This window comes from Drosophila takahashii, chromosome 2R (genome assembly GCF_030179915.1).
Source record: "Drosophila takahashii strain IR98-3 E-12201 chromosome 2R, DtakHiC1v2, whole genome shotgun sequence".
NCBI classification, from domain to species: domain Eukaryota; kingdom Metazoa; phylum Arthropoda; class Insecta; order Diptera; family Drosophilidae; genus Drosophila; species Drosophila takahashii.
In genome coordinates this window covers 29795723-29821559 of record NC_091679.1, presented here as the reverse complement: position 1 = coordinate 29821559, position 25837 = coordinate 29795723, and the positions used below count along the sequence as shown (strand labels likewise).

Sequence of the window (25837 nt, the reverse complement as noted above, 5' to 3'; positions counted from 1 at the left end):
GCAGAAAAGTAATAAAGATTAATCAAATGGGTTTCATTCTATAAAGAAAAGTTATTGAAATAGATTACAATGATATCTTTATAAATGTCATTGTCTCATGGACTTTTGACAAATTATGAAGGTTCAGCATTTAAAGTATACATCTGCTTCGAACTTGCACATATAAACGTAATTGTTGATATTTCCTAAAAAAAACTGGCTCCAACCAGAGCTTTTTTTAATTTTTTGGCCAAATGACAATTAATGGTACTGCCACAAACCCGATTCTATTGGTTATGATAGGAAATTCTTTTTCATAAACCAAATCTGGCCAGTTTGAGTGGAAGGAATCGGTTAGTTCATAGATGACGCAGTTGATTGAATCGATTGTCAATAACAATTTGTGAGGTATACTCGAATAAGACTCTCATTTGCCTGCATCATAAATAATCCATTATATATGTGAGTATACTCACAGGGTATCGGTTAAGTGCGCAAACATGGAAATTTACTAGAGAGTGCGCGGGAGATAATAGTTATGATGTGTACACATATGGGAAAAACAATGATTGCACTTATTACAGCAACTGGTGGGCGACTGAGAGGATCGGATCGGATCGGATGGGATCGCTTGGGTCAGTAGCAGTGGCACTCGAAGTAGCGATAACATTGCTCACATTTCCAGCGATTAGCGGCACTCACTTGCCCCCTCCTCGGGAAGCCGATAACCCAAATGAACCGGGCCCCATTAAAGTGCCAGGCGTCTGGGTGTGGGCCTACAGTCGGCAGATAGATGGCATAGGATGGTTCACGACCTGAAATTGTTGAGTAATTCATTTGTAGTCAGAAGGCCGCTAAGGAAATAGGGGGAATAGAAGCGTATCAACCTTGGAAGTGGGAGTTGCCTGAGCCCGCTAAAGCTAAGTCTAAAATAAATTCGATCGTCGTCAGCATGTTAGCCAATTTGAGTCAACAAATGTCGAGATTAGATAGCCGGAACCTCGGCAGCCCACGGCAACTCTGCATGTTCCTCCTCCCGGAGGAGAAGAGCAAATAAATATGGAGCAAGTGCGAGCAGTGGATGGAGAGGGACAGGGACCAAAATGAAATTATCGTATAAACAAGACAGCACATATGCGGGGGCAATAAAAAACTGGGTAAACTTGGTCGAGTCAGAGTCGGTTTTTTCTGTCAGTTTCAGGCATCTGCTTTGAACCGGTTTACTTGTCTGCTTTTTGCTTAATTCTACTTAAACGCTTTTTATTTATAGCCGGCTGTTGTTCTTCTTGTTGCTGCCGTAGCGCCTTAGTTTTGTTTATTTTGTTTTTAGTTTTGTTTTGGCATTCTGTTTTTTTTTTGTTCATTTCTAATTTGAAATCTTTGAGCGTTTCGCCCGAGACAATTGAAAGACTTGTCGTCGCCTCGCTCATAAATTATTACCATCTTCTTCAGTTTACTCTTTAAATTCGCATGCGCTTCTTATACTTGGATTTATGTTTATTTTATACATTCGTATATAGTGAATTCTTTTTTGTGTTTGTTGACTATTTGTATAGCTTAATTTGTCTTAAAGTGTTTTCTCTTTCTGTTTCTGGTTGATTTACTGTTTCGTTTTGCTGGTTTTAGTTTTGTTAGATGATTTCCTGTGTGGCCTTTAGTCTTTATTTATATTGGCCAAACAGCATTGTGTCAAAAACTTCTACGGTACAAATTATTCCAACATTTATTGTTGGGGGAATTCAAGCTTGTCCGCAGCCTTGACAGAGTTGATTGACTTGAATACAATTGAATATGGCACGAATTATTCTCCTGGTTTCTAAGCAGTTGCGAAATGATTCTTTTTTTTCAGTTGTTCTTAATGTTTGACATTTGTGTTGGCTTTGATTAAACAGAACTCATCTGTTTGCTAAGCGTGTGGGTCGAAAAAAGGCGAAATTCCAACAATAATTTATCTTTAAACAGGTGCCTAGCATTTGCTCTATTTTCTATATCTGTGGATATGAGTACACCATGCGTATATGTATATGCACTTAAAAGCTTGCGTTTATTCTGACTTTATTCAGGTCATTGCACAATCGAGCAGAGTTTTCGAAACTCGTTTTCTTACATAAAGAAACAGTAAACTGAGGCAGAAAATACGAATTAAATATAGATAAATGCAAATATTTATCAATACGCCGACGACAAAAGCAACAAAACAACAACAATAACTCAATATTTAAACAATTCTTTCCGAATTGTTTACATTTGCATTGTCTTATTTGTTGATTTCTGTTTTCATTTTCATGCCGCTCTGCAGTATTTGCATTGCGGTCTCAGGGCTTTGAATTGCAAATGTTTGGCATGGCAACACTTGATAGGAGTAGGATCCTTATCTGGCGACTATCCCCCAGATAGCACATTTTTAAAGGTTGTAAATGTATTAAGCAAACACCTGCAGTCGCACTGAGCCGAGTCATTCAACTCTCTGGAGTAGTAAATAATAATAATTGCTGATAAACACTGAAGGAGAAAAACCGTCTTTGATAATTTGCTAATAATTCCAATCAATTTTTCGGTATTCATAATATAAGATCCTACGATTGGATTGTTCCTTTGTTTGCACACCTACCCACAATTGATTCAAGTGTTCACAATGAGTTCATAATTTTCGAACAGAAAAGAATTCCCTGTTTGACTTGAATGACCCTTGAAAATCAAATTATATTCAAATAGAGACAATGTTGACATACATCATCTAAATAATGTCAAGTCATGATGGGGCAAAGCCAATAGCTAACATTCAGCTGAATTCAACTTTGAACCGCAGCCATGATTGATATCAGCTGTCGTAACCCTTAAACCATCTAATTAGTCCTATACGGACCGCGATAAGGAGCTTATGGTTTTGGAGAGGTATTCGCTCTCGCCCTCGAAATATAAGTCGCAAAACGAAGGGAGATAAGTGAACCGCACATGGTTCGAACCGGATCGAATCGGTTTCGCGGCAAAAGCCGAAAGCAAACCCAGTCGAACGCCAGTCATAGTCGAGTGGCTACTCCTTGAATAGCAAATCAATTGTATAAAATATTTAATAAAATTTGGTGTGGTTTTTTTTCCCCCCTATTTGCTTGCTGATTAGATAGATTCGAAGTTAGACTTTGGGGATCGTCAAAACAGTTGGCATTCGGTGGGGACGGCGTGTGCGTGATATTCCTACAACTAAACTAACAAATACACAAATAGCTTATACAATCTGAATGTTTTCATTTTCATTTTTTTATTCCACTCTTGATAGCCCTACGAGACGAACTCGAACAATTCCAACTCAAACACGGCACGCGACCTCAAGCAGATTCGTCGCAGCGACTCGCGTCCCAATTCGCCGAGTTCCAGCCAAGGAGCCATCGAGAATGGGCATGGACAGTATCCGTAAGTGAATTATCCGGTTGCCATTCTTTCAGCACCTGTATCTAATGTTCCAACCTTCCATCTCTTGCAGTTGCTCCATTTGCAAAGTGCTGTGCCCGTCAAACAAAATGGATTGGCTGTCCACCAGTGCCGAGCACATGAACTCCCATGCCATGCACTTTCCCTGTCTCAAGGCCAATGCCGTAACCAGCAATAATAATAATAGTAATACCAATAATAACAACAACAATAACATCAACAACAACAACGAACTAAACAGCAATCGCGTGCTGGCCTGCAAGGACTGCAAGGATTACTTGGCCAGCCAGTGGGAGTCGATGGATGCGGATCGAGTTCCCCTTGAGCACAGAAGGTTCTCCATTTGAATTCTATGAATAACTATGAATGTGCCCCCACTCACGGTTGTTATCCATTCACCTTGCAGATACAACATTCCCTCGCCCATGCTGACCGCCAGCTCACCAAACGGATCTCGGCACGGCGCCATGAGCATCAACACTCCGCCCTCCACGCCATCCATTTCATCATCGACGCCTGCCAGCACATCCATCTATTGCTATCTCTGCGGCCTGCACTCGGACTTGACGTTAGCCAGGGTTCTCTATGCCAGTAAAGAGGTAGAGTCATCGAAGGGGCAATTAGAGATAGTAATTAGTTTAGACGGTTGTTTAAAGAGTAATGCACCTGGCATTGTGCTATCAGGATTATTTATTGGCGGAAACAGAAAAGTGGACTATATTTGTAGGGCATTGATAAATGTAAAGTTGTTTTGTAAAAATGTGTATTTTAAATACTAGAGCAGCTTAACACTATTAATTGCCATCAAATTAAACTTATGAAGAACAAATTGGCCTAACAATAATGTATTTATTCACTTAAGTCTAAAGTCTAAAAATCTTTAAATCTTTAAAGCCAATTTCTTAAATACTATGGCTTAAATAACTAATTTAATGAAATGCAATTTAATCTTTTATAAGTCAGTTAGACTTTTGTAGGATGTTAATTTGCTTTTTGGGCCAACTTGCAAGACCTTCACTTAATTTGCGACACATTGTATATATGCATTCGTGTGTGCATATCGCTTGCCAAACATGTAATTCGCTAATAAATCAAGCATTTCCAACCTTCCCAATAACGGCACAAGGGCAGTCAATCAATATAGATACCCAGGACTGAGTAAATACAAATGTTATACGATGTGTGTGCAGATTGTTTTAGATAGCACTCGCATTGTATTTAACTCGGTGTAGATATCAAATAATATTATCTTTGCCCTTTTGAGCATAGTTATGAAATTAACCTGTTTGGTTAAGTAATTATATACGTTTTGGCATATTCAGATATCAATCAGAAAAGTGGAAAATTAACCGACAGGTTCTTTTTATATTTTGAAGTTTTCAGATTCTTATTATATAATCTGAAGTTATCTTTCGCTTCAGTTTAAATGTCGCATATCCATAGAAACAGCCGAAGAACCTTCAGAACTCACAATTGTAATTAAGTGTAGGACAATAAGGTCTAAACAGAAAAGATTTCTCTTTAACCAATTAAGTTAAATCTAACTTTATCATAAATGTAACTATAATTCCTTTGATTTTACTTATTCCTTCAGGGCTCGCGTCCGTATTTCCCACTGTTGCTCAAACACAACTCGTTACCTAATGCCGAGCAGCTAAGAAATAATTCGGCCTTGGTGTGCACCTTTTGTTACCATTCCATGTTGAATCAGTGGCGCAAGTAAGTCAACTATCTTTAATATTAGATGAACAGATTCATTAATGGGTTTCCTTTTTCTGCAGGTATGAGGCGCAAAGTCCCAGCGTGAATCCAGTGGATCGCAAGTACAATTGGCACGATTACAACTGTCACCTGTGCGGAATTACAACATACCGGAAGAGAGTACGGGCGCTACCCGTCAACGAGTTTCCCTTTGTGAAGCACCAGAAGAGCGATGATGGTCTGCTGTTAGAGAACGGAGAATACGCGGTCGTCTGTCTGGACTGCTACGAGAGTTTGAGGTGAAAAGCTGAATATAATTCAGAGCGTCGGTTTTGACTTTCCATAATAAGTGCGGTTGTTGTGCCCCTATGAGAATCCGGAATGTAAAGACAGATAAAAATTGAACAATTGAGACTCACTGTGGCCAAAACAACATATATACCGAAAATGAGTATCTTCAAAGAATAGTTAATTTAATATTGATAGAATTCACATATTTAGAGATCATTCCGTTGATTTTATTAGATGCCACAAAGTAAACCAGAATAGAAGTCTTAGGGCCAGTTTCTCGAGTCCCTGTCAAAGTTAGCTCCCACATTGATGCTCGAGAAAGCCAAAATGCCTTAGCAGGGACTTTATCTGTTCGAGAAATGTTAGCCGGCACTCGAGAAACCGGCCCTTAAAAATTAGATCCTTAACATTCAATTAAAGTGGATAGAAAGAAATTTGTTTTTCTAACCTTTTCATTAAAACCTAAAATGTTTATCCATATTGTATAGAAATCTATCAATAATTATAGCTTAAATTGAGATAAATTAATGAAAATCAGTTATCTGATTTAAACTTCAAACTTATTAGACGAAGAATGTTTAAAACTTGTTGGAGAAATCAAGTGATTTCAGCTTATTCTTAATACCTGATGATATTTGATGTTTAATATAATGTAATTTCCCTTCATGCATGTTAGTTTTATTCCAAATAATTGAGGTTTATTCGTTTCGTTTTTGTTTCATGCCAATAGCAGGAAAAAGCAGTTTTGTTCGGATGAGTACTGGTTTGCATTACTGATAAAAAGTTGAATGCTTTTTGATAATTAACACCATCAGAAAGTTGTCGAAAACGTCACATCTGTGCGCATGAAAGTGAAAACCATCGCGTGCTTTGTAGAGGGTTAACTTACTAATTTATATGTTCCATTTATTTTATTTTTAGACAACAAGCCTCACAGCACGATCGCTTTGGGGTGCCCATTTCCAGGCGGGCCTACAACTGGGTGCCACAACCACCTCCGCCGGAGGATAGTCCCGAATCCGCAGTGGCCCGCTTGCCCTGTGGCGAGCGCTCCGATCGCATTGTGAGTATTAAATAGTACCTTCATTGGTTGGGCAATGAAATCTGACCCATGTCCATGTGCCATTCGTCGCCCCCAGCACATCAACAATGCCATGAGGCCCGTGCCAGGGAAGAAGACCACATCGCCGAAGCAGTACGACAAGTCAAAAGAAGGTAAGTGACTCCTCAGGCGTCGGGGGAAGCCGATCTGATTTTTCCCCGACTTCTGGTAATGCGAAACGCCGAGCCAGCGGCCAGGGGTTAGCGGGTTCAAGTGAAACCCAATTCGCGTCAATAAATTTCAATTGGTTTCACTTAACTTTGAGTGTTCGGCGTTGCCCGCTTTGCTTGGACAGTTCAATAATAGCCTTAGCTTGGCTCGTTTAGCCTCCTAAAGAAGAACATTGGTCACTGGCTTCGGTTTTGGGATTATTTTGCATTTTTACTTGAGAAGAGCTAAGCATTTGTTGGGAATCTGTTCCCTTTTAAACAATTGTCACAGTATTCGGCATATTTTAAGTGGGGTTAATGCTTTGTAGTCTTAAGGATTAAAAATCCTTGCACTTCCTAACACTTTTGAAAGCATTTACATTTAGTATTCCATTTTCTTTGACCCCACTGTCAAGGTTATTGATTTTGAATTGCAGAATTAAATTAATACAATTTATATGAAATTAGCTAACTTTAATATTTTCGAATTTATTTAAAATTTAATTTTATGTCATTTAATCAAAAACATTTCTAGTAGTGCAAATAAAACTTTGTTGATATAAAATGAAGCCATTTTGGGATCAATTAAACATTTAGCATTCCAAAGAAAAAACAATTTTCAAGCATGTATGTACGTACACATTTGTCTTTTCCACAAATTTAATTTTTTCGGTATATATCATGTTTTGCCCCTGGCACTCAAGTGTCCTTAATCCCCAATGAATTCCCAGAACACACTCGGAAAAATCTCAGCAAAAGCTTCTCTAATTGCATTTCCCCAATACAACGAGTAGAGAGGAAAAACTTCAACCTGAATAAGAAATCAACTGATTAAATGCTCAATAACAAGCTGAGACCACAAGGAGGTTTCCATGTACTAGCTGTTGTAATAAATATTGATTTTTTATGAATTGCAATGGGGCTGGTGGGGGTAGAAGAGAGTGCTTTCGCCCTCTTTCCTCGCTTATTTATGCAGCAGCAATGGCGTCGGTAAACTTCTTCAATAAAATGCCAAAAAGGAAACATCATAAAAATAAATAAACAGAGAAACCACAAGCATACAGACGTAGTCCTTGTGTGTGGTAGTGTGTATAACTTGGCACACGAATTTTTATGCAGCCCACCCACCAGAGCAACCCACCGAACGAACCACCCACTCAAAACCACCTACAAATGCCACTTCCGACAACAGCAATCCCCAAAACGAAAGAGAAGAACGAGGACGAGAACGACTACGAACGACCGACCGACCGACCGAGCAAGCACAAATAATAAAAGCAACAGCATAAAGTATTTCGAATTGAATTACTCCGTGTTATCCTGTCAACCATACGAAAACACTCAAGACCATTCAACATGCCACACGCTTCCTGTCCCGTCTACACCCACCGAAGTCGGGTTCCCCTGGGTATCCCGAAAAGCCCACCATTCCGCCATTCCTACCACCCACCGTTTAAGGAGTTGGCATCGATTTGCAAAAAGTATATTACCACCCGGAAAGAGGGGAGAACTCAACCACCCCCTCACTCCCCGTGGTGCCAATAAAATGAAGTTACGCTTTGAGGTGGTTGGGGTAACTGAGGAGTGGAATAAGTAAACATAAAACCACTGAATTTACGCTTATTGCACCCGCAAACATTTTGTTTAACACAACAACAGGCGTCGTCATTGTGAGTCTCTCCCTCTCGCTCTCTCACTCACACTCACTCTATTGCCGTCTCTCTCTGCGCAGTGGGTTGTGTGGGTGTCATTTCCGGCCTCAATTTCAAAAGAAGCTCAAATTTCCACACAATTTTCCGGCTTCGCTCTTTGGCACTTTGGCTCGTCTCGTTTCGTTTCGTTTCGTTCGCTCTCGGAATGGTTATTTGCACCACCAAGTTGGGTTTTCCACCCAGTTCCCCCCGTTTCCCAGTTTGACTGACAGCCGTTTCCTCGTTGCCACTTGTTCAGTCAGTCACTCAGCAAGGACCCAACCCCTCCTAACCACAATTCTGTTTTTGCCGCCTTTGGTTGTGCTTTTTACTTTAGCCACATCTTGTTGTTGCCCAAGTTGCCACCTTTGCCACAAAAATATTTCAAGCACTCGCCACCCCAAGCTAACCCCAACCCCCATCTCCACCCCCCTCTTCGTTTCCGTTTTGCGTAGAATAACAGTTACATTATCCTTTTTATTGCCACACTTTCCAGACACGAATGCCAGGACGAGACTGAAAGAAAAGTGTGAACGAGACAGCGAGAATGGGCAGGGGTGTAGTTCGTGGGAGGGGTTGGCACTGGGGGTTGGGGACTGAAAACCAGGCCCAGACACAGACATATTTGGCTTGTGGCAAGCTACGACCTAACCCCCGACACTTTCTTCTTCGCCTTTTCGGTTTATTGTGCTCGACCCCCCTTCGGCCCCTCCCCACGTTTTCCAAACCCCCCTTCGTAACTCTGAACTTCCAGGAAATTGTGGGCAAAAAATGTGCACTGCATTTATTTTTCCTGGAGCTCGGCTGACTCGAGTCGCAGTAAATTGTGGTAAACACGAAGCCAAGTGTTTGGAGAGTATTTACTCGGTTGTGGCCCACAGTGGTTGCACAGTGGGTCGTATCGTCATTTGCATAATTGGCAAACATGATTGCAGACAGAGGAGTTTCGTGCTGAAGAATGGGTAGTGCCGTGTGCATGATGTACATTCAAGGGGAATTATGCTAAATAAAATTGACTTCTAGCCAGAGATTATGGTGATTTTCTTTAACCGTGAATATTTAATATACAGTGTGTGATTTTCCTTTACGGATTATTGGAAAAAATATTTTTTTTTCTGAATCTTTGAAATTTATTGAATAATACAAGTTTTAAGAAATTGAAAATGTATAAAAAAGCCTTAAATTATACGTTTTTTTTAAATTTTATTTGTACAAATATTAAACAAAAATTTGTTTTAAAACAAATTATTTTATTTCTTTAAGAAAAATGGAGTTTACCAAGATTGCACTTAATATTTTAATGTGTAATTAAAGACAACCTTGCTTTTAAATGTAACAAATTTCTCCAATTGTTTTGCATGTTAAAATGGTTTATTGTCTTGCCATTTTCGACGGGATATTTTCCCTTCCGAGCAAAACTCTTTACATCTTAGTTGGAATCGCAGTCTTACAACTTCATCCCTTTGTAATCATCATCATCTGTTAGCAGCAGCTGATTTATCCCACATTCAGCCGGAGCCAAAAGATATGCATATGGTGGTGCTCGTGGCTGTCAGCACATAACCTCAACTCACTTAAAGGGGGATTCCCCTTCCCCATTCCCATCGGTTTCCCCCTTTTGCCATTTCTTCTCCATTTATGTGCACACATAAAGCGCTGATGTGGCATGAAAAAACATATAAATTCTGCCAATCGATGAAGATAAAATACATTTTGTAATACGTTAGCCCACCACCACCGATCGTCCCCCTTTTTTGTGGGGTTTGGGCGGACGTCTGAGGTCAACCGTTTGAGTGTGGGCGTCTTTTGGGAGTCAACGAAGTGTGCAACGTCAACTCGCACACACACAGGCGCACAAAAAGGCATTCCATGGGGGTGTAAGTGAAATTTCAAGTGGCGCTACCAAGGCAAACTTCAGCATTGACTCTTAGTGCGCCACCCCCACATATGCTCGTGGGTACAGTGAAACTTCCATAATTGCAACCACTTTTAAAACTTGGTTATTAAGACTTTTTTATGGAATAATGAATTCTATATCTATTCTCTTGGGTCTGAAGTTTTGAAGAACTTTTAATTTGGCATACCATTTGTAATAACCTTTTTTATTTAATACTAAAAAAGTTATGACAGCTAGATTTGTGCTGAAATCGAATTTATCAGAAGAAATTAAATGTTAATAACTGGATCGAAATTTGAATATTGCAGAAATAGCTGAGTTTTTGAAGTCCTTTTTGATTGCCAAAATAGGTGTCTAAAAGTATGCAACAATATATTTTGAACCCAATGCCAATTTGCAAGCTTACTAATTCATTGTCCAAATTTGAGTTGGGATGTTTGAATTAGGAGAACCTATTGTTCTTGAAGTTCCGACTGTAGAGTTCGGGCTAGAGAAGTTATCCTGTATACATATGTGCGCCAGGGTGTATGGAAACCCTTTAAAAGCTTGTTGTTGCCAGACACATAAACGTTTAGCCCATAAACCCTTGATGTATGGAACATAAACACCACACTTGCAAGTGCCACTCATTCGGTGGTTTCTGGGGACCGGGGTTCCGGGTCTGGGGGCTTCGGGGTATCGTGGGGCTTGTGGCCCCGGTGTCAGTGGTTAGTGGTGGTTGTTGCTTGCCAGCTAACTGCTAACTGAAATCCAATGTGTGTCCGGATACGGAGGTTTGGGTTTCGGGCTCTCGGTCCTGAATTCTCGGTCCGGCAACCGCAATGTCAATAAATATGTTACGCCTGACTCGTCCTTTTTTCCTTTCCATTCCTTTCCCGTCCAAGGGGGCTGTTGTTGGTTAGCAATTTGGTTAAACATATTTATTTGAGGGTAGTGGCCGGTAGTTCATTTCGTTTGGCACTCACTGTGTTTTTCTTTTGTTCGATTTCGGTCGGAACATCGAGTTAGCCGTAACAATTTCTGTATTTTCCTATTCAATTTGTAGTCATCGATTTATTTCCGACAATTTGCAGACGCAGTTCAGTAAAAATATTTTCATTTACGTCCATGGCATAAAAATGAAATGTATTTATTTGCACAAAGTTTCGCAAATTCAAATTGCATCTTGTGCTGCCGTATAAATTGTGAAGGATTTCTATTAGCCAGGCTTACGAGATTTTCGTTGGCTTGGAAAAAAGTTGTTGCCAAAAGATAATCTTATTGTTGCTCCCTTCAGCAGCTAATTCCTGTACTGAAACTTTTTGGATTCTCAACCTTCGGTACCTTTTTGTTGCAAAAATTGCAGTCCCAAATTTAATTAAAAACTTGACAACAACTAAGGACTCGCATACACAGACTGACTTGGAGTTTTATCAACCCCCAAAGTGCAACTGGGAAAGGAGAAAAGGAGAAAGGGGGTGAAAGCCCTAAGACACGAAGTGCGCGATTTTCCTGTTTCCTTCATTTTGTTGTTGCTTCTGTCGCCGCCATATTTACTTTGTATTTGTTTACGTTTTTATTGTGTGCTTCAGCGCACGAATATTTGCCAGTTGCTCCTTGCTGCAAAACAGTAGCAGAAACAGAGGAACAACAACATTTGTGTAGCACAAGTTTCGCTTATGACGGTGCACATGAAAAAACATTGTTTATTATTCCTTAAGTTTTCTAACAAGATATTTTAAAACTCATACTAGCAGAAACTAAAAGGACAAATGTCTGCTGTAATTTTCAGTTTTTTTTAAGTTCAAAAAAAATGTTTTAATGATATTTTGTTGCCTACTTTTAAGCACATTTATGTGTGATTTCAAAACTGTAATTATTTCTGTGGCAACCTATTTTGGAAAAAGGATATTACAAACATCAGCTTTAAACATTTATATTTTTCCAGTGTACCATTGTTGCTTCTTTTATTGCACTTTTCACTTGCTTCACCTCTCCCCCCTTCTTCGCTGGCTGATTGTGTGTGTGTGCTAGCGCCAAAGTGATTTACTGTTATAAATATTTGCTTGTGAGCTTTTTAAGTACTTTTTCTCTTCGCTTCCTTTGGCGTACTTTGGTTGTTTTTTCGGTTTCGGTTTTGTATTTCTTCGTGCTGGTTGTTTTGCACTCTCTTTTTTTCGCCACGTTTGCTTTGGCATTCATTCCCAGTTTATTCAGGTCTTCGTCAGCGCCTAGTAACTGTTTGCTTTATGAGCTCAGACCAGCTTTCGCCGTCCTTCGCCGCCCACCCCTCCTCCTTCTCCTTTTCGACCCCTTTCACTTTGTTTGCTTGTTTCTGTTCCATACTTTTCAGCGTAATTTTATTGAATCGTGTTTACCCTTATGTCGACTCGGGTTTTGTTTGTGTTTTCCTTTACTCATTTTTATTACCCGCTCCTTTGTACCTCTCGCTTTTGTTGTTTTTTTTTTTAGGTTGTATTTGTACACATAAATAAATGTTAATTTTACGAATTTGTAAAAACTGCTGATTTCAAACCGTTATATTGGTTGAGAATTTTTTTTTAAAGAATTTAAATGGTAAAGAACTGCTGAAACTTCGTATTTATTTATTTTGGAAATATATTTTTTATATTATAATTTTTTATCTTAATTCTTTAAGAACCAGGCCACACTGTATGCCCCGTTAGACAATCTCCACTGTGGTTGCACTGCTGCTTCCTTACCTCCCCCCGGGGGAATCATTTTGCATTAACTGAGCAAATAAACCAACTTTGTTATACTTTCGTTCATTTCATTTCGTTTGCCTTGGCCGTAGGTGAAGAATGGAAAGAAGGAGGGGACCAACGTGGAAAGGGGATGGAACAGAGGAGGGCAATGAAGGGGGTGGAGGAGAGAGGTAGGGGTTTCTAAAGCTGTGGACCTTGTTTGCTGTTGATATTTCTGCTTCTGCTTTGGTTTCTGTTTCTGGGTTTTTGTTCTGCTCGGATGGGTATTTACCCTGTTTCGCAGTTGTTTGCTTGTGCTCTGCTCTCCCCCTCCCCCCATTCTCGCCACCTCATCCCGCTTTGTGTGTGTGTGAAATTGAATGCTCAATTGAGCACTTAATTAGCAAAAACAGTTTTTAATGACGACACGAAAGCTTTTATGCTTTGAATTCTCTGTGAAATGGGGTCCAGTTGGCCTACACTGACAGAAACTTATTGGTGATTATACAAGGATTTTAATAGAAATATAAATAAACTTATTTAAATGGAAAAAAACTTTGGGCTTTAAAATATTTTATATTTTAAATTATTATATTTTTTAAATCTTTTTGAAATAGACAAATATTGGTATATTATTATATTGATATTTATTAGTTTTTACGAGAAATAAATATTTGAATATTAATGATAATGATAACTTTTAAATTGAATTGTTTTATGTGTTCAGCTGGGAATTATTTATATGGTGGTTGGTTTTCTTGTTAACTTTCCAGTTTTTACATCTCCCGTCCAGAGGATTGGGGAAATCCCCGTTTATTTTTAAGCACGTGTCGGCTGCCTTTCTTCAGTCTCCCACTCTCTCGTTCACTTCCACTTTTCTCCTCGCTCGCTCACGCACACAAATGACTGCATGCGTCCGGCATAATTGTCGATGTGATTAATGTGTTTTTAAGTGCATCATTTTGTGCATATTACCAGTTTATAGGGGTTAATTTCGCTCCCCTGAGCACTTTGCATGCCATTGAGGCCCCTTTGGCATTTTAATTGAATTGTTGCCATTGCTTTGCCCGCTCACGTTGTTTCCGATTGTTGTCGTTGCTTTGTTGGTGGTTTCTGAATGGTATTTATTACCGTTTCCTTTACTTTTCTTTTGTTCCGCGTTGCGCCGCTTCACGATTTTTTAATTAACGCTCATTTGCTTAAGTGAAAAAGTGTTAAAATTGTTTAACGGACTAAGGGATGCAGAGAAAAATATATATTTGTAGAAATATGATCCTGAAAATCGGGCCATAAGGTTATCAGGATTAATTCCGTATAATAAACTTCATAAATGTATTAATTTAAACTATTTGACCGGATTTACTCATACACAGTTACAAGAATAAATTGCATTACAAAGTTTTTACAGTGTAACGAAATCTGGAGAGACTTTTGGATGTCTGAGGATATTGCAAGTTATGTATTCTTTTGCGATTTCTTTTCCAGTTTTCGCTGGCAAGCATTTCATCCCCCAAACTTAAAACTCGAACTGCGTAAATCCGCTTCTCTGGTTTCCCTTTCCTTTTGTCCCAAAAACGAAAGACAAACATCAAGTGGCATTGGGATACATCATAAAATACTTCAGTTAGCTGATGATGATGATAATGATGCGGATCCTGCTCCTGGGCATTCATGGGCCCTTCATGCATCAGTGGGCAACAACAACATTTGCAAATTCAATTGAATTGATACACGCACCACTTGTTAACCATTTCGGCCAGAACGAACCACCCAGTGACTAGCCATCCACCCGCCACCCATCTATCCAGCTATCCTGTTATCCAACCGTCCATCCATCCAATCATCCTTCTAGCCATCTGCAACCACCTAGTTGCCATGGCCCTCTGCGGTCGTCTTATTATTGGTTTTACATACACATCCGTTCCTCAAATATCATTAGAAGGATACGCATAGGCATACGCCTCCCATGAATCCAGGATTGCAAGTCAGTCAACAATGTGGGCGGCGGTGGGGGGGTGGAGAGATTGACATGGGGTGGATGTGCCAGGAGGAATTGGTGGCTTGGCACGCCGGGTTATTTGAACAATGGCTTAAGGGCCTATAAAATCACACAAGGGGTTATAAATCCATTTGCAAAACCAAAATCCAAAAATATCCCAAAGCCAAACAAGGAGCTTACCGCCTCCTCTGCTCTCTCCACCTCTCGAATCACCCCCGCCCCCAAAAAAAGGCCTATTTTCATGGTTTGGTGACATCCACTTGGTTGTATCCACATGCACTTACTCTTATATATGCACATAGGCATTTGCCCCGGGCTTAAACCGAAAAAAAAGTGTATGTAAAATGGGCACTGAGTTCGTGACTCGGATGATTGATCTGCAGAAGGAGAGAAACCGAAGGCTGGGATAAATTAACAGAGGTTGGGTTACTCTATCACAAACTGCCCTGAAATGTATGCTATGATTTTTAGATGAGACATTTTGGGGGAAAAACGTTAAAAAAAAAATTAAAATTTGTTAAATATATAATTCTATTTGATTCTGAGTTAAAAAAAATTAAAAAGTACTTTATCAGTTGTAAGTATAATTGCAAGAAATTAATTCCTTACGCCAGTGTGACAAAAAATCAATCTAAAAACATTTAATTAAAATAAAACAACGGTCCAAAATACTATCCTGTAAAATAGTTTTAAATAAATAACAGCACTCAAAAGCATTCAATTAGGTAAATATGAGTTAAGCCTATAAATTCTGTATAGTTCATCCATTTCTAAAGAAAATATTTAAATGACAGTTTTTTCTCCCGGCCGTCCAGATTCTGTCAATCAAAGTGCACACCTTTATGAAAAATAATCGTTCATTGTCATCCAGAATGTTGTTTTCCCCTTTTTTCTTGGGCCTTAAAAACTTTTCAGGATGTCGGAAGTGGGTGGAATGGCGTTGCCATGGGTGTGGATGTGCTGCCATGGATGACACAAGAGTCGGCTATGCGGGCATGAGGATCTGAAAAGTATATCCCCCACATCGTCAACCCCTTTGACTACTTGCTCGCTTATCCGTCCCTGCACCTGAGCTATTTTTGCACTTTTCACATTTGCACCGAACGCTCAACCCCTTTCAACCCCGCTCTTACCCCTTTTTGTGCGCTGCGTTTTGATGGAGCGCGTAGTTTGGTCATAAAAGTTTTGCAGCTTGCCAACAGCAGCAGCAGCAGATTTTTATTAGTTTTTCACGTTCTGCATTTTCCTCGCGCGCGCTTTTCCACATGCCACTGAAATGCCGGAGCCAGCCGAAGCTCGGTTTATTGTTATGGCAACATCGTAAAAATTTATCATGCTCTCGTAGTTGGCCAAACGACAACACCCCAGCCACAAAAGCAACAAAAATTCCAAGAGACAAAAAAAAACGAAAACAAAAACAATAAAACAAAGCAACAATAACAACCACACCCCAGAACAACACAAAGCAAAGTTATCGCATTTTTATGACAATTTGACGACGACTTTCATTGCAATTTTTAAGGTGGCAAACCATTTCCTTCAAGCGCCCAGGACACCCAAAAAACGCAAAAAAAATTGTTTATATCTATATCTTCATACATTTACGTACTAATAGTCTGGAAGTTGTGATTTGTGCAGCTTGGCAGCTGAAAGTTGTTCCTTTGCTGAGCATAGGTACACTGAATGTGTAATCATAACGAAAAATGGCGTTGAACAAAAAAGAACGAGAGTTGAACATGAATTGCTCGAGCAGCAGATGGGAGAAGTTTTTACAACATTTTTGAAACCCCTCAAACAATTTGATAAATGTGGCAGATATATAAAAACAAAGTATTCTTCTTTAGTGATGGAAAAATACAATTTACTTGAAGTATTAGAAAATAGATCTTGAAAATGATCGATATTTTCGATATTTCCACAATATTGATTTGATAATATCGGTTTTTTTTAAGTGAAAACACGTATTAAATATCGAGAAATAGGTAAGTGTCGATATTTTTCAAGCTCTAATAGAAAGCAATTCAGTAACAAGTCATTGCAGTAACTTAAAAAAGTATTGAGTTGAATAAAATAAACTTACCTTATAGAAAAAGGCTTTTTCAATTTCAACTTATTTTGTAATTTGGAATTTTGCAAACACTGCATAATTTGACTTTGGGAAGCAGCAAGAAAAAAGCAGCTCGTAAAATAGTTTCCCCTTGAATATCTTTGTTCGGTTTTCTTCTGCAACACTAGTGAACACGCTCTATTAGTTGGAAAATAACCCAAAGTTGGCTGGCATCTGAAAAATTAACACCAAAGCAAGAGAGAGAAAGAGAGAAAGCAAAAATGCAGCAGGTGTACATATATAAAAAACTAGGGAAGGGGAAAGAAAATTCGAAAATATTCTCACATTTGAACTTCGAGCAGGAAACACTAAAATGCAATGCCAAAAGCGACAGGAGCAACAAAAGCAAGGTTACCAACCGACTGGTGAAGTGCAGAGAGTGTTTACCCCCATTTCTCCCAGCGGGGACCCCATTTCTCTCACCCTCTCGCCAGTTCTCCAATTGTCCCCATCTCTCGCTGTTTTTCACCAAACAAAATCTCTCCTATAACCATGTGGAACCGAGCAAAGTTCTCTCGACTTCTCTCCGAGAATCCCTGCTCGGCGTATAGCCCTCTCGATTGGTCTCTCCGCTTCTCTCTGGGATCAGGACTCGCCACCCTGGCCACCTGTCTAATCGGTGTTTGTTAGTATATAAATCTAAAAGCTAATCCGCTTGTATTTCCGCTTGGGCGCTGTGAGGTTAGACCGGAAATTCCGCTCTACATGCAGAATGCAGCGGCAGAAACAGCAGGATTCGTGGCGTGGAGGGGCGGACAGCCACCCACAAGGACGAAAACGAGTAGAATCCGAGGACGATGTCGAGGACGAGGACGAGGCTACGTTCCGCCATTCTAGGAATATTGACGCTGGGTGTCGACGTCGGAAGTTGTGTTGTGCGCCGGTTGTTGTTGCTTGTTTAGGGATTTGTTGTGGCAGCCGCCGTACACTTGCTCACCCTAAATGGCTCCGCTCCGGCTCTTCTCCTACGAATATTTTTTTTCAGCCCAGGAAGAGGGATCCTTGTGTGAGTGTGTGTGCGAGTGCACCAGCTCCCAAAGCTCTGACGCCTGTTTCAAGGTATCGATGGAAAGCCGAATTCAGGAAATGTTGGTTTTTTTTCGCCTGCCTGCAGAACACTGTTAGAAAATTATGCGTTTGGGTTAAAGGTCTGAAAGAGAATTAAAAAATAAATATATTTAAACAAGAAAGGAAGCTACCTTCGGCCAGCCGAAGCTTATATACCCTTGTAGATAAAAGAATACTCACTCGGTGCAGTTCCAGGGATTCCAGATTCAGCGTTTCGATTTATTTCAATTTTGTTTTTAAGTAGTCAAGAATCAAAACGCCTACTTCCTACAAAGTTACAATGAATTTTCTTATATTTGTTTGGGAGCCTTAAGATATAGTGGTCCGATCCGGCTCGCTACGACATATGTACTACCTGCAATAGAAAGAAGACCTTCGGGAAAGTTTCATCGCGATAGCTTTAAAACTGAGAGACTAGTTCGCATAGAAACGGACAGACGGACAGACGGACAGACGGACAGACGGACAGACGGACAGACGGACATGGCTAGATAGACTCGGCTATTGGTGCTGATCAAGAATATATATACTTTATGTGGTCGGAAACGTCTCCTTCACTGCGTTGCAAACATCTGACTGAAATTATAATACCCTCTACAAGGGTATAAAAATATATATTTATCAAAGTAAAAGATCGTTTTAAAGTTATTCGAAATAAAAAAAAACCCGCTTATAAAAACTTCAAAAAATTAAAAAAAAAAAAATGTTGTTAGAATTTTGGGTTGACAATAATAATGATGTATAAATATTTTTCATTGGGTAGCAAATCCAAACAATCTGCCTTGATATTTCACACATATTAAGAGATCGGATCTCAACAGCAGAACTAGACTTGGGACTTGGGAATTTTAAAGTCGCAGAAGCATTTCTCTATGTGTTGTGGCACTTTGTTCTGCTCGATTTCTGTCAGTGCAATTATCTGTGTATCGCAGATTGCTTCGCTTGCATAGCTGCCGTTGCTGCTGCTGTTTGCTCTTGCTTTTGCTGTTGCACATTGCATGTTGCTGCTGTGGCACGGCACCTATCCACATAGCTATTGGACTCGCTCTTCTGCTGTCTCTCTCCCACACTCGCTCCGTCTCCCTCGGCTTCTCTCAGCTGAAGGATACGAAGGCATCGTATCCTGGCCGCACGATTCGTGTGTGTTTTTGGCTCGGTTGGAAGAAGATGGCCTGTGCCAGTTGCTCCTTGAGCCCGGAACTGCAACCAAAAGGGGGCCCTGGGATGCTGTGGTGCTGGCTTGGCTCCTGGGGTGGTGCAGCCACCGAGAGCAGGAGACCCAACCACTGAGCACAGAGAGCGAGAACTTGAAAAGTGAAAAACTTTTGACTGTGGCTGTGGCTCCTCTCCTTTGATGGGAAGTGGTATGAAATGCACTGCGGTGGGTGGATGGTGGGTTGCTGCTTTTCTAGTTGGGTGTTCGTGTGGGTGGTTCCCTGTGCGGTGGACTGTGGGTCAGGTGCTGGGCTTGTGCTGTCAGTTTAGCACAAAGCCATATCCGTTATGAGCGGGCGAAAAGAGCAACAAACTGAGCGCTCAGCCCGGATTTGCTCGTCGGTTCAAAAGGGCAAGTGGGGCAAAAAAGAAGGACGTACACAACCGCAAACACACACACACACATACATACACAGGCAGATATGAAGAGTGGCAGATAGAGACAGGTAGAGAGGTCAGAGAGAGAGGGACTGCTTTTGACCAGTGGCCAAGTCCGAAGCGAGGGCTCGTAACTAATAACCAAGTAAATTGATACGTGACCCTGCATTTAAATGCCATTATTGCCTACGCCCCCAGACAACCTATCGAGTCAACCCCCTTCCACCGCCATTATCCATCCTCTGTCAGGAGGTCCGGAGGTCAGTCAAGTGAGTGGAGGTCCTGCTCTTGGGCCTGCGCTTGACTTGCGACCACCTCACAGCCTCACGGACTCGCAATTTCGCAGGAAGTGTGGGAAATCAAGCGAGGAAAGTGAGGGGGTAAGGGGAAGGCGGAGCCGAAAGGAAAATTGGGGGGAGGGGCCGACTCTCGACTCTCTGCCAATTTGTGATTGGAATTTTTGATGAGCCCAACTGACGTATTGATTGACTGACTGTGCACACAGGACAGCACCACCGCAGTATCCTGCTAGCATGCAAAAATTCAGTTCTCCATCTCATCTCATGCTTCTGTAGGGGGTCCCCTCAGGACCCCTCAGGATCCTAACGCCCCCTTGACGTCTGTCAGCGGCAGAGAAGTCGGCAAAAAGTTATCCGAATAGAACGGAAGCCGATGCAACTACAGGGGCACTTCTCTAAATAAATAAAGGATTTTATATATTAATCTGTTAAATATCTACATGGAACTGAGGTGTTTTTTTAAGAAAGATTACCTATAATAGTCAAATAGGCTTATATTATTTTTTAGATTTTATAAGGATCATTTTCCTTTTAATTTCTAACAATCAAAAGAAAATCAATATGAAACGTAGGTCGAGCTTACATTATTTAAGATCAATTTTAATTTGATATAAGGCCAGGTAAATTTGACCTGAAATTTACATGGCCATATCGATTTTACGGGAAGATGCTTTTTTTGTGTGCTTTATAACTAGAGTTAAATAATAAATAAAGATATTAAGTTTCTAGTGGTATGAATACCATTAATATTTCTAATTCACATTTGTCATAGAATAAAATGGGATAATCTTCAAAGTTCAAGATAACGAAGTCCTACTGTAGGAGAGGGAGATGCAGTGACTAGCTTAACTTGCTGGCTGGCTTTTTTTTTGGAGCAAGTGAGAGAAGTAATCGCTACATGTGTATGCTGTGCATCCAGCCACTTTTCACAGCCCGCCCACCCCGCTGACCTCAAGTGGAAGTTTGCCTGCAAGTCCTTTTCGTCCTTAGAACAACAATTGTGCGAGGCGAGGCAAGGCGACTTGGCGAGTTTTCCTCCACTGGCGACTGCTGCTGCTTCCTTTTTGGACAGCTTTTGTGCTTCTGTAGATGTGGATGTGTACGTGTGCCAAAAGGAAATGGCTGCGGAAATGAGCACGGAAAATTGTACACACGACCGGAAACTTGGAAAAGTTTCGTTGTATTCTCAGACAGTTGCAAACGGAGCTCCCCTTTCCGCCGCCCACATTTCCCTTGCCCGCTTTCCTTTTCCCGCTTGGCTGCTGCGACTGCCCGCGGGTATGATTAAAGTTTTCCTTTTAATTTCTAACAATTGTGTTTCGGTTTAGATTTGGGTTCTCGCTTTCCTCGCCCATCCTCTGCATCTGCTTCTGCGGTTCCTGACTCCTTTGCCCTACGAACCAAAGAAGTGAGCATATTGATTTCTGGGGAATACCATATAGAATTAGTAAACCGTAATTGAGTTGGACTTGGCAATTATTTTGGCATTCACTGCATTTCAAACTATTGAATTCGGTTCGTTAGTTACTACTCAATTAATTGGGTATCATGTCTATGCTTCCCAAATCCTTTAAAATTCAGATGTTTCTTAGGGAAATTAATCATCATTGTATTAGTTTTTAATAAGAAAACAAACTAGGACCTTAACATGACATTAAGAAAACTGCTCTTTGGAAAAATGAAACTTTTAAAATATGGTAATGATTGTTAAAATAAATCCATTAAAATCTGACAAAATTTGCTTTTCATGATATTGTTAAAAGTCTTAATTATGGGTTTACTCAATTTTCCAGTCCGATATTAATTCATCTTAACTTTCTTTTGACTTGAAGCTCTCCTTGGCAATTGACATTCCTCTGTTAGACACGTGTCTATTAGGCAATGTCGTCATGAACTCAAGGGGCATTTGTAATCTGCTTTCGGTGTCCAAGTAACAGATCCACCAATTGCCTCCGAAAACCGCTCACTCGTCAAGTCATCTGCGGTCGCATATCGGAATGCCAGGCATTTGGCACTGGCAAAAAAGGGTATTTAGACATTTGCCGTCTACTTAACATCCTCGTCGCTTTCTGCCCCCTTCTTTTCACCTCTCCTTTGGCTCTGGCATTTGCCTTGAAGCTTTTCCAGTCCGCGAATTCCTCGCACTTCCGTCGGGTTTTCGTGCCATTTTGAAGTCCTGAAGTCCTTACTCTATCCTCATGGTCTTCCATCTCTATCGCACTCGTTCGCTGCGGTGAGTCGTCTGTCTCTTTCGCTGTTTGCCTGTCTTCACAAACTTGTCGCTATGTGGTGTGAAAAATATTTAAGCGTGAAGTTTTAGCAGCGGTTTTCCCTCGAAGGCTCATTGTCGACGTTGTCCTCGGCCTGCTCTTAACCCCCTGTTGCCCAAGTTGCCCATATTGCCCCGCTTGCACCACTTCGTGCCCTTTTTCCCACTGACGAACATCGTGTTTCCGCATCATTTTTAACGCCACTTTTGTGTAAGCTTTGCGTTTATTCTACTCTGCTTTCGGGTTCTCTATATATAAGTGTGTGTGTGTGTGTGTAATTTTGCGCTGGTAATGGTGCATCCTCTGGTATCCGTGTCGGTATTTTTGTGGATTTGTTTTGTGTCTGAGGGTGTTTTTCTAAATGGCTTTTAAAATCTCATCGCCAGCGTTTTGTCCTCGACGATGGCAGAAGTGTCTCGAGGCTGCCCACAGGGATTGGGAAAGAGGGGTTAGAAACGAAGGTTTCCGGGGGGTGGAGTGGAGTTCAGGGAGTGCAAAGGGCTTCTGCGGTTCTCCCGTCCTCCAAATGGGGGTGGTGGGCGGTTTTGGTCGAGTTTCGTGTGGCTGGCAGTCTATTGTGTTATTGGTTTTGGCGATGACTTTGCTTTGCTTTGGCGTTTCCTGATTGTTGCTTCCCATTCCCTGTCCTCCGTTTCCTGTTCCCTGCATTACTTATCGTCCTTTTGGAATGTGTTCGCCTCTAGAGATTTGAACTGTAATTGGTTTTGAACAAGTTCCCATATTTTTTGGACAGTTTGTACAAAGTTTGGTTAGTGAGAGGCAGCCAGTGTATAAGGGGATCATTTCCCTTAGAATAAATACAGAATTGTGCAGTTCAAAAAATAATAAGAAACTTGGGGAATAGGATTTAATAACTAATTTAATTTATTAATATTTTTTACTTTTATATTTTATTTGTTTCTTCACCTTTGTGATGCAATTTGACAGATGCATGGTCACACTTATTGGTTGTTGAGCTATGGTCACACTGCTCTAGTTAACTTTAATAACCAAAATCTTATTAAATTCGACTTAGCTTTGATTGCAAGTCCCATACCTTGTTTACTACCTCGCCAAAGCCTTTAATTTCCTCTACTTCCCTGTGTAACCACTTAATTCACTGGGATCGAATGCATCCAATGCATCCCAATCATCGAACGTTTATCGTTCCTTCCATAGAACATCCCCTTCAACCTACCAAAAACCCCTCGCACCCAACCCGCAAAGACCCGGCAATATCCTGGTCATACTCATCCGATTTGGCCTGCTTCACACTGAACAAGGCAATAATTTCTGCTCCTAAGCCCTATTAACCATTGCTAACCGAATGGTGCAAGCAGCCAACTGAAAAGGGGGCCGTTGGGAAATGGGAAAAGTGGGTGTGTGCGGGCGTGGGGGGCGTGGCAGGATTCCGTTGACTGAGCGAGCAATTGAATAAGCGGCAGAGGCGCACAAAGAATTCGAGGACAGGCAAAGGGGGGAGATTGCTGCGGGAGGGGAGGGGGAGGTCAGTAAACAGGGCCCAAAGGCAGGGCCCAGAAGCCAGGACACGGATCCCAGCCCACTCCATCCGATTTTCGTCGGCCCAATGATGTTGGCAACGGGCGACTGGCAACTGGCAACTGCCGGCAAAGGCCGTGCAAATCCGGAACGAACGAACATATTGACAAATTATCCTTTTTACACGCATCGCCTGCTGAGTTGGCCTCCTCGCCTCACTGCACCAAACGGTCCGCCCGCCAGCCGCCTGTCCGCCTATCCGACTGCCTGCCGCACATACATATGCACAGCTGCGGTCAACCCAATAGCAGCTAAATTACATTGAGGAGTAACAACATTATTGAATTTAATTTATATTTTAGCAGTCTAGTCTGTCTGTCGCCGTAGTATTCGGTCAGTCATTCCAGCTCCAGTCTGTTTGTAATATTGGACTTTCAAAATTACCGAATATATTGAGATCAGGAGAGATAAGGAACAAACAACTTTGGTTGCTAAATTTTAAAAACGTTCTAAAATTATTTTAACCACCGCTTGTTATGGCAAATCACTTTCTTTTTATTTGTATCTTGTTTTGTACTTATTTAACACGAGTTTCTACTAGATTATGCTGCTTTAATCTTTGAAATTCTTTAAACATTTTAGGTAACTTTAACCTTTATTTGTTGTTTTAAATGCTCTTTGATGCCAAACAGAGCGTTGTTTTGAATAGTCCACTTTCCATGATCTGAAGATTATGCCCTGACTATCTTGTTGGTCCTCTGAGCGTTGGACAGCAGAGTCGTTCATTTGCGGGGTTGTAGAGGATAGTTCCATAAACAGCAGTAATACCATCCAGAAAGCCAGGAATTGCGAAGCGAACATTTCGAGCGAAAGAGTCTTATTGAAGGGAACTACACTTATGTACTAAATATTTAAATATATTTAAATATATATGTTTTAAGATTAGGAAAGTGACTCAAGCCTATAAATGTTGTTATCAATTTTTGGTGAATAGATCACGCTTAGCAGGTTAAAGATTAGATTTTTATTGTTTGACTTGTGATCGCGTCAAAAAGCCGAGCTTTTCGCATTCCAAAGCTGTTCATTGTGAATAGATCTTGTTTTAATTTTTTTTTTTTGTATGATTCTTTTTTTGGTTTATATTCTACTGACCTCCACTGTACATATATAAGGCATTGTTAAATGTGCCAATGTGCTCACACAGTTGTTCCGCTGTCGATGATGCCGCCTGCTGCGCTGCCGCCGTCTCAGCGACGTCGTTATCGTAATCGTTGCTTCGTGTGCAAGTGTTTGTGCACATAAACAGAGCCTGAAATAACAACAACAACAACAACAATAAGGAGCACGAATAGGACGAAGGAGCATCAGGAGCAGGCGGAAGAAGAAGAGTATTTCAGGAGCAACGGATGAGAATGAAGCTGCATACCAGCCAAATGCTCATCCGAGGATATCATAAAGGCTGCCTTTGTTCCGGCACTCACACTCACACACACATGTGTCCTTCAGCATGTCAGTGAGAGTCCTTTTTTTATGTACCCGAATCCTTGGCACCTCTTTTGTTGTTTGAGGTTAGGTAATATCTATTCGAGTAGAGGATCGCAGATATAATCTTTTTCAACCCCTGGGTCTCAATTTATGCTCAATTTATTTGCAATCAATTTGGTTCCAGGGATTTAGGGGTGGCAACCCGCTTAAAACGATCTTGAAACCAGGAATTAGGGTTTTGAAAAGAATCGCCCAATTGAGCATGACATTCAGGGATAAAGCAAAAGTAACAATATCATTTCGACTCTATTGTGTTTCGTTATTTTTTCAAATTTGTAAAATATTAATCTTATGCTCTGAGTAACTTTTTAATATAAATGATCTTTTAGTTACGATTTGTAACCTATTTTGCCCAATATTTTCTACACTGTGTATTATTTTTTAGAGCCAATCAACTTTTAATATAAACCCTAATTTTATACCAGAAGAATTCCCCTTGGATCAACTCACTGAACTGATTAACACACGCCCCGGCAATCAAAATATAAGCTTTTGTCTTGCTTATCCCATTCCTGTCACCACTCGACCACCCA

At 40.7% G+C, this 25837-nt stretch overlaps 1 protein-coding gene across 4 annotated transcripts in view; it reads left to right on the top strand.

Annotated features, from left to right (window-relative positions):
- The window catches only part of px (plexus), a 71218-nt gene that overhangs the window by 25458 nt on the left and 19923 nt on the right, over positions 1-25837 (top strand). For 3 of the 4 annotated variants that reach the window (XM_017152458.3, XM_070214165.1, XM_070214166.1), the window contains 7 exons: positions 3257-3390; positions 3461-3742; positions 3815-4007; positions 5003-5127; positions 5190-5408; positions 6322-6463; positions 6540-6615. In XM_017152458.3, the coding sequence (XP_017007947.3) occupies positions 3257-3390; positions 3461-3742; positions 3815-4007; positions 5003-5127; positions 5190-5408; positions 6322-6463; positions 6540-6615 (1171 nt within the window). Of the gene's footprint in view, positions 1-3256; positions 3391-3460; positions 3743-3814; positions 4008-5002; positions 5128-5189; positions 5409-6321; positions 6464-6539; positions 6616-24931; positions 24997-25837 lie in introns of those variants that run through there. The other variant, XM_070214167.1, reaches the window with a different exon arrangement.